The 19,240-nt window shown below is 38.7% G+C and overlaps 1 protein-coding gene across 1 annotated transcript in view; it reads left to right on the forward strand.

Annotated features, from left to right (window-relative positions):
* Positions 1 to 19,240, forward strand: part of LOC150075024 (uncharacterized) — a 131,910-nt gene that overhangs the window by 96,479 nt on the left and 16,191 nt on the right. Inside the window, exon 4 of the mRNA XM_090389049.1 lies at positions 2,749 to 2,978. Within this exon, the coding sequence (XP_090245175.1) occupies positions 2,749 to 2,978 (230 nt within the window). The remainder of the gene's footprint in view (positions 1 to 2,748; positions 2,979 to 19,240) is intronic.

Raw genomic sequence — 19,240 nt, forward strand, 5'->3', positions numbered from 1 at the left:
CAGATTATTTATTTATTTTAATCACATGCTTAATATGTATTTGCTATGCTTATATGTTTATTTTTATCAAGACACCGCTTGACCATGTGGTTTGCTAAAAATAGTATAGATGGGAAGTGAGTTTCGATAAAAATAAGCATAGGTAATATATCAAATATATAATAATTTTACACTTTAAACTAAAGCTGTAGACATTTTATCTCAGAATAACATCGTTTATTATCAGCCATTAGATTATTTTTATATTTCTGTGGTTTCATCTGCCTCCGTAGCCAGGTGGGTAGGAGCAGCATTTCGTAGCACAAGCTTCTTGATTAGACCGGGGTTCGAGCCCGTGACTACCAAATATGGAGGATGTGGAAAGGTCAGGGAATGACCACCACATATCCTCGGAGCAATATGGCCTTATTTATTATTATTATTAGCTGTGTGGTGCAAGGAAGCCTGAAGCTTATGCTGCACCAGCCAAAAAAAAAAAAAAAAATTGAATTACCCTGAGAGAGAGAGAGTGTCAGAAGTAGAAAGTAGGAGGGAATCACCAAGAAAGAGAAGAATGATGATATCTGGCTTAGGACCCTGGGTGTGCCAAGCCCATACTCACCAGATGTGAGCTCCTAGGTTGCTAATGCTCCTAAAAACCAAATAAACAAACAAACAAATAATCATCTGCTATCAGTAATTTAAAATAAATTCAGATGTGTTCATGTTTAGTAGAGTCTAAAATATTCCCCATTACTGGTGGGTTGTGCTATATTATATCTTTAGTGTCACCAATTTTGAACCTTACAAGTGATCACATATGATTGTTTTTGTTCTTCTAATATTCTAATCTATTACTTAGTGAAACAATAGCAATTTGTTTAGAAAATCTATTTTATACTCAGATATACTGTTGCACTTTTGGCTAAGGTAAAGAAAGCCAACACAATAACTATGTGAAATTTACCGGACAAACTGGTTTGCTGCTATCGCAGCTTTGCACTGCATGCTCGGTAAACGGGCAATGCGTGCTGTCAGCCTGGAGTAGAAGTCTGGAACGATATATTGATTGGCATGTAGGCGTGACAGACTATGTACTCATTGGTGCGTGAACCCAACAGACGATAATGTCATGGGGTTAAGTGATTGATTGACGTTATGATATGTATACAGGGTGATTCACTACCAGTGCGACAAACTTGCAGGAGGTGTAGGGGGCCACAAAGACGAATCGGAATCACATAGCATTGCAGGGTCCGAAATGCCTTTGTTATGCGGTAGAGGATGTTAAACGGGAGGTCGCGTGAACAGCGATCCCGCTGGAAGTCAGCATTTGCAAACTGTTTCTGTTGAAGAAACCAAGTAGCAAAAGTCCTCCGGAGTGGATAATCCACAGGCTCCAATGATTGGGCGCGTTGCAGATGGTATGAACTCATTTGGTTTGTTGACAGTATCCTCCATACAGTGGATTGGAAAATACCCAATCGTTGGCCTATCGCTCGAGTACTCTTACTCGGATTGCCTTCTGCAAGACATAGGACATTCTCCTCATTGTCTGGTGTCCTCGGTCTGCTCTCGATTCATGGTACCTCTCGTGAAACAACCAGTCTCACATAACCTTCTGTGCACATGTGCGAAAATCGTATGATGAGGAGCATGCCTGTGCGGGAAACGTTCCTGGTACAAGTGCAGCACGGCATGCCCGTTACAGTCCGCAGCTCCATGCGTGAGGTGCATGTCGGCCAGTTCAATGTTTGAATACTCGTCCATCCTACTGCCTTGGGAACCGGTTGGCAAATGCTGACTTCCAGCGGGATCGCTGTTCACGCGACCTCCCGTTCAACATCCTCTACCGCATGACGAAGGCATTTCGGACCCTGCAATGCTATGTGATTCCGATTCGTCTTTGTGACCTCTACACCTCCTGCAAGTTTGTCGCACTGATAGTGAATCACCCTGTATATAAAGAACCTTTTGCTTTTCTCTTTTCCTAACTTTAGAAGTGAGGTTAGGAAATAATAGGAAAAGGCTTCCTTATTTTTCCTTAAATATCCTAAAATTATTTCTTTCCTATTATTTCCTAACCTAACCTTTAAGGTTAGGAAATAATAAAAAAAGAAAGGGTTAATTTTAGAACATGGTGTGCACTCTGGTCTATTTGGTTAAACTGTGGTTATTTTTAATAGACTAATATTTGGCTATATAAAAATGGTTAGGGTAGTTTACGCCACAAATTCAGGACAGGTTCATGTGAAAAAACTGTGACTGTATATGATACTGTACACTAAAGATTACAGACACCGTTTTTTGCTTGAATCCGTCCCGAATTAGTGGCGCAAACTAACCTAATGTAATGTTTTTTCACTAGCCGAATATTAGTCTATTAAAAGAAAAAGAAAAAAAAACCCCACAGTTCGCCAGCACCACAGTTAACTGAATAGACTAGACTGTGCACCCCGTTCTAAAGTTTAACCAAAGAAAGAAAAATTCTTCATATATCTATGTATCATAGCTTAAATCAATCACTTAACACTGATGTTATTGTCTGTTGTGTTCACATGCCAATCAGTATATCATTGTCAATGTCTGCTCCAGATGATAGCATGCATTGCCTGTTTACTGAGCATGCATCGCGAAGCAACAGCAGCAAACCAGTTTGTTCGGTAAATTTCCCGTTGTTCTTGTCTTAACTTTCTTTACCTTAGCCACATGTAGGTATGTATCATTTAACTTATAAAAAAAAATTGCTTTTGCTTATCTTTTGCATAGAGAAATTGGCATTGCTAGAGAAAGGTCAGTTAAAAAACCTTGATTCTGTAACTGAGAATGAAAAAGAACCTGAAATATTGCAGACGAAAGTCGAACTTAGTAATGACAGTGAAGATGCAGCAGCTGTAGAAGCTATTGGAGCAGAGACTGTTGGTATTGGTAGTAGTGAACTCTCTCCTCTTGAAGGTACTGTCAGCATGGATTCTTCTCTCCCTGATTTAGATTTACAGGTTTGTATCTCTATCCATTGAATTCAATATCTTGGATATCTGCATCTTCGTCAGTTCCCTTTATACAGGATGGGTTGATTATTTCATTTTATTATTATTTAAATTTCAGCTTAAAGTATACTAGTGCTTCATCTTTTATTAAATGTAATCAAAGCATTTTTTTTTTTCACCAAAAATTATATGAAATTTAACCCTTTAACTGAGCTGGTGTGCTTTGTGTATTTTATAACTAAAAATGGTAGAACTTATAAATAATGTTTTCCATTTTAAACAATTTCTTGTATTTTTCCCTGCAAAATTATTGGTGATGTAAGGTCATCAAGTGCCTCTTATTGGTTTTTTTTTTTTTTTTTCATGTCTTCCAAAGGTAAAAAGGTTATTTTTTATACACATTATTTTGAACAATGCCAAACTTGTATTAATTCTTCTAGAGAAATAAAATGTAAGCTTGAAATTACTAGTATTAATATTTGCCATATTGTACAAGGAAGGCTAGGCTTTTGCCACACCAACAAAATAAAGTAAATAAAAAAATTCCTACACCTTCCGCTCAGTATTAATATTACTAATGGAAAATGATGCAAGAAAGCCAGCTTATACAGCATCCCCAAACCCTTCCCACATCACTTGTCTCTCCCCTACAGTAGTTTGTCTAGTTCCTTGAATTTATTGAAACTGTTCACTTGCACTTACGACAGATCGTGGTTTGTTCCAACAATCGACCACTTGCTGGCTGAAGGCAAATTTCCTACATCTATTCATCTTTCCTCAGTTTGAATTTATGCCTCCTCACATGCATAGTCTGAGCAAGAGGAAGAATCCTGAGCTTGCTCAATCCATTCAAAACCGTTAATACGTGAATAACGCAGTCAGATCTCATTGCAGGCACCTAGTCTCTAGATGCTGCAGTTTGCAAAACTGAAGCCTTTCCTGAAAAGAGCACCCTTCGCTCCTCTTACCAATCTTGTTGCTCTTCTCTGCACCCATTCCAGCAGATCTGTATCCTTCTTAAAATGAGGCCTCAAAACCTGTATGCAGTACTCAATATGTGATCTGACCATTGCCTTATACATTGGAAAATCACTCACTAATCCCTGCTAGCAAAATTCCTGTATAACATCAACAAAACCTCATGAGCTGTTCTGGCAGCTTGTCTGCGCTGCTTAGGAAACTACATCTGACTGCACAGTTACACACAGGTCTTTTTTATTTACCATCACCCTGAGTATAGTTGGCACATGAATCTGGGATTACTGCTACCCATATACAGTACCTTTCATTTGTCAATGTTAAACTTCAGTTGCCATTTCTAAACCAGTTTTTCCCAAATCTTGTTGCAATAGCTTACCTTGATTACTGTAATTAACAATCCTTCCAACCTTTGTATCATTTTAAAACTTAGAGGCATTAAGCCCAATGTACCTTCATCAAACATCATTAATAAATATAGAAATCAACAATGGGCCCAGCACTGAATCCTGGAGACTAATGACATTAGTCCACGAAGAGCAGTGTCCATTGGTAACCACTCTCTCTTCTCCCACTCAACTATCCCTTTATCCATAGCAGTAACTTTCCCTTTAATGCCACAGTGCTTGAATTTGTATAATACCCTTTTATGTGTATCAGTGTCAAAGCTTTACTGAAATCAAAGTATATGATATCAAAAATATTTTTTTGCATCCTATTCCTTTGTTACTGTATCATACTATCCAATAAAATTGGTTAGAGAAGATCACCTATTAACAAATCCATGCTGTGGTTGAAGTATAACTGCATTCCTGTCTGGATGGTCCTGCATTACATTTTTAACCAATTTTCCATGGAACAGAAGTTAAGCTAACAGGTCTGTAATTACATTAGGAGATGTGTAACTCAGATATAAGTGATGCTGAATTTGAATATGTGGAATGTATACAGGAAGGATACACAGAACAGGATAGGTAGAAGGGTTAAGAAGAATATTAAATATAAATAAGTGCATCCAGTTGACTTGGGTGATGAGTGAAACGTTGAGTCAGTTTGGTGTGATAGGAGTATGTTGTTATAGGCCTAATGAATGTGATGAGTATACTAAACAGCAAATAGTGCACAAGAAAATCACAATGGGGGATTTTAACTCTCTAGATGTTGACTGCAATTTGTGGGTTTGTTACTCACACAGGCGCCTCCGTAGCCAGGTGGGAAGGAGCAGCACACGCTTCTTGATTAGACCGGGGTTCGAGCCCGTCACCAGCAGATACGGAAGATGCGGAAAGGTCAGGGAATGACCACCGCGTATCCCGGAGCAATATGGCCTTAGTTGCTAATGCTCTTAAAAACCAAACAACAACAACAACGATGTTACTCACACACTAGCAAGACTTTTGTGGATTTCTTGGATGACTGTTTTCTACAGCAGCATGTTAGAGAAGCAACAAGAGGAAGCAATACTCTTCTGGTTATCAGTAGTGATTATTCATGCATTGCAAACACAGTAGTGATTATTCATTCATGCAAACACAGTGTACTAATGTGGAATTTAATTAAAGACAACTGTCAAGGGTAAAGGGAAAAGCTTTTGCTTTCCCTTTACTGTTCAAGATTAGACCTAATGGATGTCAGATGAATTATTGAGACATGTGACAGAGAAGAAAATTGCATAGGATGCATATAAATTAGTCTGTAATCAAATCACAAAGGCAAGCTAAGGCAGATTATGAGAAGTCTCTGATGAAGAATGCAAAGAGAAACAGCAAATCTTCTATGCTTATATTAACAGTAAAGGGAAGGGGTTGAATCATATTGGGCCACTTGGGTTAACCGTTGGTGACCCTGCTATGGGTTAACTGTTGATGACCCTGCTCAGGTTACAGAAAAATTGAAAGAACATTTTGCATCTACATTCGCTCATGAGGAATTTTTTCCTCGTGAATTTTTTTTTTTTTTTTTTTGCTTTAGGGCAGGGGATGCCAGAAGGTTATCAAACTAATGAGGAGCTAAATCGCTTTGTGATAACTGAAAGGAAAGTGTTGGAGAAATTGTTGAGGCTGGACGTAAAAAAAAAAAAAAAAAAAAAAAAAAGGCACCTGGAGCAGATGGAATCTATCCAATTATATTATGGGAGGCAGCAAAGCAGGTAAGCGAACCCTTAGCCATAATTATGAGAGCATCTTTGGATTCAGTGGAGGGCTCTATGGATTGGAGATTTGCAAATATATCCTCAATTTATAAAGGGAGGTCAAAAGGTGACACGAGTAATCACAGACTTGTTAGCTTAATGCAGTGGTTTCCATAGTGGGTTGCGTGAGATAATAAAATCTAGATATAATGCATACCATGTAAATTATTTATAAATAAAAAAATAGTATTGCATTACATTTACTACAATTGTTACATTAATGATTTCTTATCATTTTGTACTTGAACTTCAATTTAATTTTGTTTTGTATTTTTTTATTTGTGATCTTTTAAAATTATATGTGCTTTTAGATGTAATGTCTTTCATGTAAATGATTTATAAATAAAAATATATATATTAAACTTATATATTTATTATTATTTATTTATAAATAAATTATAAATAAATACTGAACACACCACGGAACAAGCACCAATGCTCCATTTATGTTTATTTAAAGTTCCAGATTACTTATTGTTCTCACAATAAAAGTAAAAAGACAATAACACGAAACCTGATATTCTTTCCAAATGGCTGCTGCACTGTGGGAAACAATATAGATTCAAATTTCATGCACTATGAAATATGCCAGGCTTGGAATAAATGTTGAGATAAACCTGAAAATGGCGCATTTTGAATATAGTTCGGTTTTTAATTATTTAAATATAGTTTTAATTTAATAATAAAACCACAAATGCAAGCATCCCTTTTTATCAAATGTCTCATCTGCTGCTATCATTGTAGGTTTATCTTGTTTGGTTTCTGCTTTAATGCTTGATCTGAAAATTGGCAAATATATCCTCTCTAAACGGTCCACACATGGTAGAGCCCCAGAACCTTGTACATGTTTATTGAAATATTGTTTCAGTGCAGGATCATCCAATTTTTCTAGAGGAATGTTTGCCTGAGTCACATTAATATTGTGTTGAATAAAAATGGACATGTTCTCCTTCATGTTTCCTGACATCTAAAATCCCTGTTATTGTTGACTGGCGACTGTGAGATTGGCTGGTGGAAGGTTTTGATAGTTGCTTAAGATGTGTTAACACTTTTGGTATGTTTGTCCAGATTATTCTTCTTCTTCCTCTTCCAGTCTAGTAGACAATTGCATTGTTTATACATCAAAATGTTCTCACCATTTATGGAAAAGGCGAATGCAAATCGAAAATTTGTTTGCCCCATGATGTTAGGGTTATTTGCAAAATAAATATTTTCATATTATTTTTACTGAATAAAATTTTAATGAGAAATTATTTAATAATCTTTATTTACACAGTGAAATTGCAAGTGTGGTTATTATTTGGAAAAATTTACCTTACGTGTGGTATGTAACATACGAATGTGTGAAAAAATGCAGGAATCAGAATAACTTCGGAAATAAGATTGTTCATATAAAGCGTTTTTAACCACCAACAATAATGGATACAATGACACAAATAGCAGTCCAAGCATGCTAAGCGAATTTACATTAGCATTAGCATTAGTAGAGGCATTTGATGCAAGAAAGCAAGCTTATGCAGCATCAGCCAAAAAAAAAAAAACCACTTCCACTTCACCCCTCTGTTCGTTCAAAATACCTGTCCAGCTGAGCCTTAAACTTACTTAGGCTATCAACTTCCACGACAAGGGATGGAAGTCTGTTCCACCAACCAACCACCCGCTGGCTAAAGGCAAATTTCTGCACGTCTATGCTACATCTGTCTTTCCTCAATTTGTTTTTATGCCCTCTCAGGTGATTATTCTGAGCGAGAGGAAGAATCCCATCAACATTGAGCATGCTCAAACCATTCAAGGCTTTATACACCTCTATCAGATCACCTCGCTGGTGCCTAGTCTCCAAACACTGTAATTTGCATAACTTAAGCCTTTCTTCGTAAGAGCACCCCTTTGTTCCATTCACTAATCTTGTTGCCCTTCTCTATACTCGTTCCAGCAGCTCTACATCCTTCTTGAAATGAGGCCTCCAGACCTGTATACAGTACTCTAGGTGTGGCCTGACCTTTGCCTTATACAAGGGAATAATCACCTCCTTATCCCTGCTGGAAAAATTCCTATATATCATTGACAATACTCCATGAGCTACTCTTGCAGCCCGTCTGCACTGCTCAGAGAACTTCATATCTGCCTGCACAACCACCCCCAAGTCCCTTTCATTCTCTACCACTGTCAGTGTAGTACCACAGAGTTGATACGTTGCTCTGGGGTTGCTGTTTCCCATGTGTAGTACTTTACATTTGTCAATGTTAAACTTCATTTGCCACCTCTCAGCCCATGTGCTCAACCTTTCCAGATCCTGTTGCAGCAGCGCAGTGTCAGTAGTGTCCTTGACAACCCTGCCTACCTTTGTATCGTCTGCAAACTTTGACATTAAGCTTGATATACCATCATCAGTATCATTTATGAATACAGAAAACAATAATGGACCCAACACTGAGCCCTGAGGGACTCCACTAATAACATTAGTCCATGACGAGCAGTGTCCATTGATTACCACTCTCTGTCTTCTCCCCCTCAGCCACCCCTTTATCCACAGCAGCAATTTGCCTCCAATGTCACACTGCTCCAATTTGTGCAGCAGTCTTCCATGTGCAACAGTATCAAAAGCCTTTCTAAGATCCAAGTATATAATATCAAAGTTATTCCCTGCATCCAGTTCCTTTGTGTGACTGCATCATAGTATCCAATCAAATTGGTCAGGCAAGACTTCCCCTTAACAAAACCATGCTGTGTCCGAGCTATAACTGAAGTCTTGTCTAAATGATGCTGCAGTGCTTCTTTAACTAGTGCCTTCATTAATTTTCCTGGAACAGAAGTTAAACTCACAGGTCTATAATTACTTGTGTTAGCCTTTGATCCTCCTTTGTGAATTGGGGTCACATTTGCACATCTCCAGTCTGTGGGTACCTCCCCTGAGTCCAAGGAAGCTCTCATAATTATGGCTAAGGGTTTGCTTACTTCCTTTGCTGCCTTCTTTAATATAACTGGATAGATCCCATCCACCCCGGGTGCCTTTCTTGTGTTTATCCTCATCAATTTCTCCTTCACTTTACTCTCAGTTATTACAAGATTCTCTAGCTTACTGCTAGAGTTGAATACACCTCTGGCTTTCCCCTCGCTAAATAACTCCTCATGTGTGAATGTCGATGCAAAATATTCATTTAGTTTGTTACTACCTGTGCAGGATCATCAACAGTTGACCCATCGATATTAAGTGGACCAATCTGATTCATCCCCTTCCTTCTATAGTTTACATAAGTAAAGAACTCTTTGCTGTTTTTCTTTGCATCCCTTGCCAAAGATTTCTCGTAATCTGCCTTCGCCTGCCTAACCTCCTTTGTAACTTGGTTACAGATCAACTTGTATCTATCATAGGCTTCTGTGTTATGTGTTAATTTGTATGTATCCATTGGGACTTCTGTTTTGAGTTTTTCTGCCACTTGACTGTTCCTTCGAGAACCTCCTAAATTCTCTAAGGATGGTGAATTTAGAAGGGGAAAGAGCCAATCAGAATGCCCAATATGTTACTGGTTAGATACTGTTTATTACTGTTAATTTATAGTTTACATCAAATTAAATACTTACCTTGAAAGAAAAGGGAATATTTTAAGTAGTTCATATTTTTTAGAGGAATTCTTAATTTTCGCATTGTCTCATTTATTAAAAATTTTGCATTCATTTTACATTTATTGCAAAGTGCAAAAAAACACTGTTTTTTAGTGATGGGTATGTACGGGGGAGGATTATTAACCCCCTTCCAACAGGATCTTCTTAATACCAACATAAATAAATTGCCATCTGCGTTGTATTAGATTTATTTTAACAGTCTGTTTAATTTATGTATCACCAATGATGGATAGTCCTCATGGGTAGCACAGTTGGTAGGATCGCTGTCCTTCCCACACCAGGTGGAAAAGATTTGAGTTCGAATTCCATCAAGGATGCGAGGAATTTTTATGGGTCTTTTTCACAACATGGCTGAGTTAGTCGGTCTCAGTCAAGGGTAGCATGGTTTTTTTTCCTCCTGAAAACTCGGGTCTTACGTCCAGCAAACAGAAAACCGAGGTCCTGGGTGCCAAACAGTTATGACTGAGTTATTTCTCTGTGCTTGCAGTGCGATTTTCTAAAAGCAATTTATAGTTCTTTTACAGTCCTCTCATTAAGCAGCCTATTTATTTAATAACAGCTCTTGTTACAAAAGTACTTGTGCAAAGCAAGAAGGGGAAAGCCACTTTTCTTTTTTCTCATAGTTTTATTACTAACCTGCTACTATTTTTCGCTTGGTCACCAGGCAATGCTTTTGCCTCTCCGTGGCGGGGCTGAAGGGTGCAAAGATGGACTATACCAATGCTAACAGTTGCAGGATCAATGTTCCATCACATTCTAGAGAGCAGGAAGATCACAACCCTTTCTATACTAAAAGACAAAAGAAGGATACAGATCAGAATATCTGGCCTCACTTCCTTATGATACATTCCTTGACTGATCATCTAGTCAGTAAGCTCTTTCCTTTTCTGATCCAGAAACATTTAGAGAATGCCGCTGGCTCACTGAAAATGGTTTGCCTGACTAAAATCAGGCAACCTGCTTGTTGAAACAACAGAACACGAGCACTTAGCAAAATTGCTTAAATTGAAAACACTTAGAGTAACCCCCATAGCAGCATCCCCTCGTGACACCTTAAACTACTCAAAAGGAGTTATGACAGGATGGGATCTTGTACATGTTTTTGATGAAGAAATTAAACAAATCTCAGATTTATCAGAAACATTATTCGGGTCAAGAGAATCCTAATTAAAAGGGATAGCTTTTAATTAGCATTACTTCCAGCCAGAAACATATTAATGTTCAACTTGACAAACCCAGTAATTTGACCTGTCATGTCCGACCGTATATACTGAACGCTAATTTTGATGCTTCAAATATCAGAAATTTGGGCATTCACAGTCAGTGTGTTGAGGGACTGTAGTACGAATGTTCTGCACAGTCTTTACAGTGTTCAAGCTGTAGAGCAATCACTCCGCTTATTCTAAAGATTGATGAAACATGGAAAAGAGAAAGTGATTCAGAAGTATAAAACTGAGCATCAAGTTACCTACCTTGAAGCAAAGAAACAAATCTCATTAATTACAGTAAAACAAACATATGCAGCAATTGTCCAACAACATAAACAGTTAACTGCTATTCCCACCACTACCACTATGGTTCAAACTAATGTTACAGTTCCTCCCAATATCTCTTTAGTTGATTTGGCTCACTCAATCTTAGCTCCATTGTTAAAGTCATTCTCAATGCCAACTTCCGATCAAGCCAACACACCAGTTACAATTCTGCCAGACATGTCTTCCATGTCACCATTAACCACAAATGCTAAAAATACAGAAGGCAAAATCCCTCTGTCCATGATCATATGGATATGATCGCTTTGTGGCCTCAATTCACAAAGGAGGATCAAGGGGCGACACAAGTAATTATAGACCTGTTAGTTTAATTTCTGTTCCAGGGAAATTAATGGAGGCACTGGTTAAAGAAGCACTGCAGGATCATCTAGACAAGACTTCAGTTATAGCTCGGAAACAGCATGGTTTTGTTAAGGGGAAGTCTTTTCTGACCAATTTGATTGGATACTATGATGTGGTCACAAAGGAACTGGATGCAGGGAATAACTTTGATATCATATATTTGGATCTTAGAAAGGCTTTGATACTGTTGTACATGGAAGACTGCTGCACAAATTGGAGCAGTGTGGCATTGGAGGCAAATTGCTGCTATGGATAAAGGAATGGTTGAGTGGGAGAAGACAGAGTGGTAATCAATGGACACTGCTCTTCGTGGACTAATGTTATTAGTGGGGTCCCTCAGGGTTCAGTGTTGAGTCCATTGTTGTTTTCTGTATTTATAAATGATATTGATGATGGTATATCAGGCTTAATGTCCAAGTTTGCAGACAATATGAAGGTTGGCAGGGTTGTTAAGGACACTAATGACAGCACATTGCTGCAACAGGATCTAGGAAAGTTGAGGCAGATGGGCTGAGAGGTGGCAAATGAAGTTTAACATTGACAAATGTAAAGTACTGCATATGCGAAGCAGTAACCCCCACAGTAACTTATCAACTGTGTTGTACTACACTGACAGTGGTAGAGAATGAAAAGGACCTGGGGGGTAATTGTGCAGGCAGATATGAAGTTTTCTGAGCAGTGCAGACGGTCTGCAAGAGTAACTCATGGTACTCTTGTCAATTGATATACAGGAATTTTTCTAGCATGGATAAGGAGGTGATTATTCCCTTGTATAAAGCAATGGTCAGGTCACACCTTGAGTACTGTATACAGGTCTGGAGGCCTCATTTTATGATGGACGTAGAGCTGTTGGAATGAGTACAGAGAAGGGAAACAAGATTAGTAAATGGAACAAAGGGTTGCTCTTACAAAGAAAGGCAAGTTTTGCAGATTAGTGTCTGGAGATTAGGCACTTGCGAGGTGATCTGATTGAGGTGTATAAAGCCTTGAATGGTTTGAGCATGCTCAATGCTGATGGGATTCTTCCTCTTGCTTAGAATAATCACCTGAGAGGGCATAAATTCAAATTGAAGAAAGACAGTTGTAGGATAGATGTGAGGAAGTTTGCCTTTAGCCAGCAGGTAGTTGATTGGTGGAACAGACTTCCATCTTTTGTTGTGGGAGTTGATACCCTAAATAAATTTAAGGCTGAGCTGGACATGTATTTGGAATGAACAGAGGGGTGAAATGGGAGCATTTTTTTTTTTTTTTGGCTGATTCTGCATATGCTTGCTTTCTTGCATCGTATGCCTCTGCTAATGCTAAAGTCATTCTCAACGCCAACTGCTGAGCAAGCCAACACACCAGTTACAATTCTGCCAGATACATCTTCCATGTCGCAGCCAACCACAAATGCTGAAGATACAGAAGACAAATCTTCTGTCCTTGATCATATGGATACATATGAAAAAGAAGTCTTAGAGGAACCAATTTTAGAAATACATGGTGAGGAAGAGATGGATGTTTGTCAATTTTTCTCCAAAAAGGAGAAAAGGCCTAAATGATACAAGCAGACCACCATTTGCAAAAAGACAGACACAAATATGAAACTGATATAATTCATTCAGTGGAATTGTTGAGGTTTCCGCAGTAACATCGATGACATCCGTGACTTAATAGATAAATATCATCCGGTAGGCGTCTTCCTTCAAGAAACTAACCTAACTCCCCAAGTAAACATAGCAGTGATCTGTTACGGTAACTACAGATAAGACAGATTTCCTTCCAGTGTTACCCATGGCAGAGTGGCTATTTTAATTGATCTAGAATTCCATGTAAACGCCTCCAACTACAATCATCTTTAGAAGCAGTTACAGTACAAGTCTCTGGCCAGTTTACATTCTCACTAGTCTCACTTTACCTTTCTCCAAATCAGGAGTATGCATATATGCAGATCTTGAGGCATTAATAACTCAGCTACCACCCCTTGGTCGTTATCCTGGGAGATATAAATGGACACCAACTCCTGCAGGGGTCTCACCACCAAGTTAAACATGGAAAATCGTTTGAAAAATTATTGGAAATGCAAAATCTCCCGCTCCTTAACACTGGAGTAGCAACATATATCCACTTACCCACAGGAACAGCCTCTGCCATTGACATCTCCATATGTTTACCAGTCCTGTACCCACTTATTGACTCGAAAATCTTGAATAATCCACATAATAGCTGCCATCTCTCTGTGGTCTGCAAAATATTAATGAATGATGTTACGCATCACAATGGCCAAAAAAGATGGGGATTCCATGAAGCTGACTGGACAAAATATACAACTCTTGTGACAATAAATGAACAAATAATCACTACTCAGCCTATATACAATGCTATAACTCATGTCACAAACCAAATATTAATGGCAGCTGAAGTTACAGAAATACCTCAGTCTTCTGGAAAATATCATAAACATGGTACAGCATGGTGGAATGATGAATGCAGTATAGCCAAGAGAGTGAAGTGGTGGGATACTTTCGGAAGTATCCCACCACCATCAATCTCATAAATTTTTAAAAAAAGCCAAAGCTAGAGCCAGATATTCTGGTGTAGGAGTAGAAAGGAATCATGGATATGTTTTGCCTCTACAATTAGCAGAAACATAGATACCCGTGTTATATGGAACAAAATCAGAAAACCAAATGGGAAATATCTTTCAGTACCAACTCCACCAGTAAACTGTATTGGACAGAATATCACTAACTTCAAGGAAATTGCAAAAATTCTTGCAGTCATTTTTACAAATGTATCAGCATATATCCCAACCTTTCAGAAAACGAAATCTGTAGTTGAAAAATATAAACTAAACTTTAATACCAGCTTTCAACTCCCATATAAAGAGCCTTTCAACATTGAAGAATTGCTAAGTCAAGGAGGAGTAAAGCAGTAGCTGATGGCATTCATTATCAAATGATACAGCAAATTAGTCAAAAATCCCTAAATACATTACTTATACTCTACAATAGAATTTACATGGAAAACTATTATCCAAAGTCCTGGCATCACTCTATAGTAATTGCTTTCCCCAAACCGTGCAAAGATCTTAAAATTCCCACAAATTATCAACCAATAGCTTTAACAAGTTGCCAGAAAAACCCTTGAGAAAATGATGAACAACCAACTAAGTTGGTTCTTGGAACATTTAATGTATTAAACATAAATCAACATGGTTTCATAAAAATGGAATATTGCTGGACCCCATGATAAAAGCAGAAGCAAATATTCAAAATGCTTTTCTAAGGAATGAGCATCTAATTTTGATCAGTCTTGATATAGAAAAGGCCTATGACACTACCTGGTGATATGGCATTCTGAATGACATTGGTTTGCAATGACTCTTACCAATCTTAATACAAAATTTTCTGAAGCTCAGAACCTTCCAAGTGAAATACCAAAACAATTTGTCACAAACATATACTCAGGAAGATGGAGTTCCTCAAGGTTCAGTTCTCAGTGCTGCATTGTATGCAATCAAAATAAATTCTATTATAAAAGATTTACTGAACACAGTTGAAACAGTCCTTTTTGCAGATGACATTACTATTTCATGCCATTCACAAAACATGAGCATGATAGAAAGCAAAAATTACACAGTGCATTTAAAAAAAAATTTAATTTTGGTTTTGATTAGCAATGGATACAGAATATCACAACACAAAACAATAGCCATAAATTTCTGTAGAAATTGTAAAATGTACCCAGATCGATAAATAACGTTAGAAAACCAGCAAATAGTTGTAGAAGAATTTGAGAAATTTACCTCAATATGATACGTAGAACACTTCTGTATAATATCCAGAAATTTAAACGAATAAAAGATTAATGCAAAATGATTACAGTAAAAAATCAATTGAAATTTACTGTAATCATTTTGTGTTAAAATTTTATTCATTTTAATTTCTGGAAAGTATATGGAAGTGTTCTACGTATCATATTAAGGTAAATTTCTCTTATTCTTCTACAAATATTGATACCAACGTAGAACATATTGAGCACCATAGCTCTGTTGTATACTAGCAAATAGTATGCATTTCCTTGGCCTGATTCTCGATAAAATCTTAACTTCTTGGAACATATCAATGCCTCTGGACAACCTGCCTAAAAAAACCTAAATATTTTTAGAGTTCTTTCTACAATGATGTGGGGAGCTGACTGGTGCACACTACTACAATGTAATGGGTTTGTTAAGGGGAAGTCTTGTCTGGCTAATTTGATTGGTTACTGTGATGTAGATCCAGTTCACAAAAGAACTGGATGCAAAGAATAATTTTGATATCATATATTTGGATCTTAGAAAGGCTTTTGATACTGTTGCACATAGAAGACTGCTGCACAAATTGGAGCAGTGTGGCATTGGAGGCAAATTGCTGCTATGGATAAAGGGATGGTTGTGGGAGAAGACAGAGTTTAATCAATGGACACTGCTCTTCGTGGACTAATGTTATTAGTGGAGCACCCCAGGATTCAGTGTTGGGTCCAATGTTGTTTTCTGTATTCATTAATGATATTGATGTGGTATATCAGGCTTAATGTTCAAGTTTGCAGACGATATGAAGGTCGGCAGGGTTGTTAATGACAGTACGCTGCTGCAACACGATCGAGAAAAGTTGAGTAGATGGGCTGAAAGGTGGCAACTGAAGTTTAACATTGACAAATGTAAAGTACTACATATGGGAAGCAGTAACTCCAGAGTAACGTATCAACTGTGTGGTACTACACTGACAGAGGTAGAGTGAAAATGACCTGGGGGCAATTGTGCTGGCAGATATGAAGTTTTGTAAGCAGTGCAGATGGTCTGCAAGAGTAGCTCATGGTGTCTTGTCAATGATATACAGGAATTTTTATAGCAGGGATAAGGAGGTGATTATCCCCCTTGTATAAGGCAATGGTCAGGCCACACCTTGAGTACTGTATACAGGTCTGGAGGCCTCATTTTATGAAGGATGTAGAGCTGTTGGAACAAGTACAGAAAATGGCAACGAGATTAGTGAATGGAACGAAGGGTTGCTCTTGCAAAGAAAGGCTAAAGTTTTGCAGATTACAGTGTCTGGAGACTAGTCACCTGTGAGGTGATCTGATTGAGGTGTATAAAGCCCTCAATGGTTTGAGCATGCTCAATGCTAATGGGATTCTTGCTCAGAATAATCGCCCGAGAGGGCATAAATTCAAATTGAGGAAAGACAGTTGTAGGATAGTAGTAGTGGCATGTGATGCAAGAAGGCAACGCAAGTGTATGAACTTATGCAGCATCAGCCAAAAAAAAAAAATCACACCATTCCCTCCAAATGCCTGTCCAGTTCCTCCTTAAATTTATTCAACCTATCAACTTCCACAACGACAGATGGAAGTTTGTTCCAGCAATTAACCACCTGCTGGCTAAAGGCAAATTTCTGCACATCTATTCTACATGTCTTTTCTTAATTTGAATTTATGCCCCCTTAGGTTCGTAATCTGAACAAGTGGAAGGATCCCTCAGAATTCAGCATGCTCAACCCATTCAAGGCCTTATACACCCCAATCAGATCACCGCGCAGGTGCCTAATCTCCAGCCACTGCAATTTCCAGAACTTAAGCCTCTCTTGGTAAGAGGATCCCTTCATTCCCCTCACCAATCTTGTTGCCCTTCTCTGTACACGTTCAAGCAAATCGACATCCTTCCTAAAATGAGGCCTCCAGACCTGTACGCAGTACTCAAGGTGTGGCCTGACTATTGTCTTATACAGAGGGACAATCACCTCCTTTTCCCTGCTAGCAAACTTCTGCTAGATATGCGGAAGTTTGCCTTTAGCCAGCTGGTGGTTGATTGCTGGAATAAACTTCCATCTGACGTTGTAGAAGTTGATAGCTTAAACAGATTCAGGGCAAAACTAGATAAACATTTGGAGCAGGTGGATGAGTGAAATGAGAAGGGGGTGTGTGTGTTTTTTTTTTTTTTTTTTTGCTGATGCTATATAAGCTTGCTTTCTTGCATCATGTGCCCTTGCTAATGCTACTTCGTTTATTCCGTGCATTAATCAGATCAAGACCATCCTATGGAGACTAAGTATCATCAAATGGCTTGACTCCATACATCACAGTGCCTTATGAATTTCCTTAGGGACATTCAGAACATTGCCTGTACAAAGCTTATATGTAGAGGCCCATGAGCCTTCACTATATCTGTGGAGGCAAATGCTGTTATTAAACTATGCCATTAAAATTCCAAGTCTTCCTCATCATCCTACTTGGCAGTATCTCTTCAATCCACAATGGGAGAACCTCTACAGAAACAAACCCACAGTAAATAAACCAGCTGGAATACAATTAAAGGAACTAGTTTCAAAATGGGGCCTAAGCTTTGACAATATATATGAGTATAATAGCATAACTACTCCACCATGGCACACTTCCATGACTAACTGTGACACATTTTCAACAGTGGAGAAAAGCACTTTGGTAAATGTCAACATAAAAGAGATGCATGCAGCCTACTCATTGCAGTTCTCTGAATATATCTTTAAATATATATTGACAGCTCTAAAACAGATACCCAAGTGGGTCCTGTTTTCTTCTGAAAGTATTCATTTCAATACTACACTTCATGTGCTGGCTTCTTCTTCCCTCCTGGGTAGTCACTAGTGCAGTTGCACAGGAAGCACTCCCAGTAGGTTGGGCTGGATGGGCTTGCCCTGCAAGTTACAGTAGCCACATGGAAGACAGTAGCACTCACTCCACTGTTATCTGCAGGCAATTGTCTTGACTTTTCAAACTAATTCGCTCTGCCTACGAGTGACTTTATCCTGTGCCACACTTGATGCAGTACATTCAATATTTCTGCTTCTCGTCTTCATCCCGGTATGGAGGTGGACCTGTTTTAGCTTTGGTATCCGGTGGTGGGTGGTAGTTATGGGATAGACACCAGATGGCATCACTGTCTGCTTCAGCCGTCACTTTGATGTTTGGGGAAGTAGGTCCAATGAAGTGACTTTCGCGATTCCACCCCACATGATTTTTCCCTTCATGGCTGGATTTGAACCTGGATTCATGATATTAGTGGTCCAGCATCATAGCTACTTGACCAATTGTGCACTTTCTTATTATTAATAGTTAGTCTTGGGCATCTCTCTTCGCGACCGCATCACTAATGATACCATCCGCGCCAGATGCCAACAGCAACCAACCATTGCCGACCAAATCCAGAAGCGAAGGCTTAGATGGTTTGGCCACGTATGTAGAATGGGCACGAACAGAATACCATCCACACTCCTTTGGAGACAATGACCCACCCAATGGAGCATCCAATGGACCGCGCCTAGGAAAACGTGGGCCAAGCAAGTGGAAAATGACTTGAAGAGCCGACGTCTCGACCTTAACCAGGCCAGGACTGACGCCATGGATCGTAAGGTATGGAAGAACATCACAGAGCAAGTCCGAAACCCTGCGGCACCTACAGCAGCATACTGGTTGCGTGGCCAACCGCCTCCCCCAGCTGCCAGCTAAGGACCAAAGAAGAAGAAGAAATAGTTAGTATTAGTAATGGCAAATGATGAAAGGAAGCAAAGCTTATACTGCAT

Source organism: Mastigoproctus giganteus, chromosome 14, assembly GCF_048544385.1.
Source record: "Mastigoproctus giganteus isolate SK-2022 chromosome 14, ASM4854438v1, whole genome shotgun sequence".
Lineage (NCBI taxonomy): Eukaryota > Metazoa > Arthropoda > Arachnida > Uropygi > Thelyphonidae > Mastigoproctus > Mastigoproctus giganteus.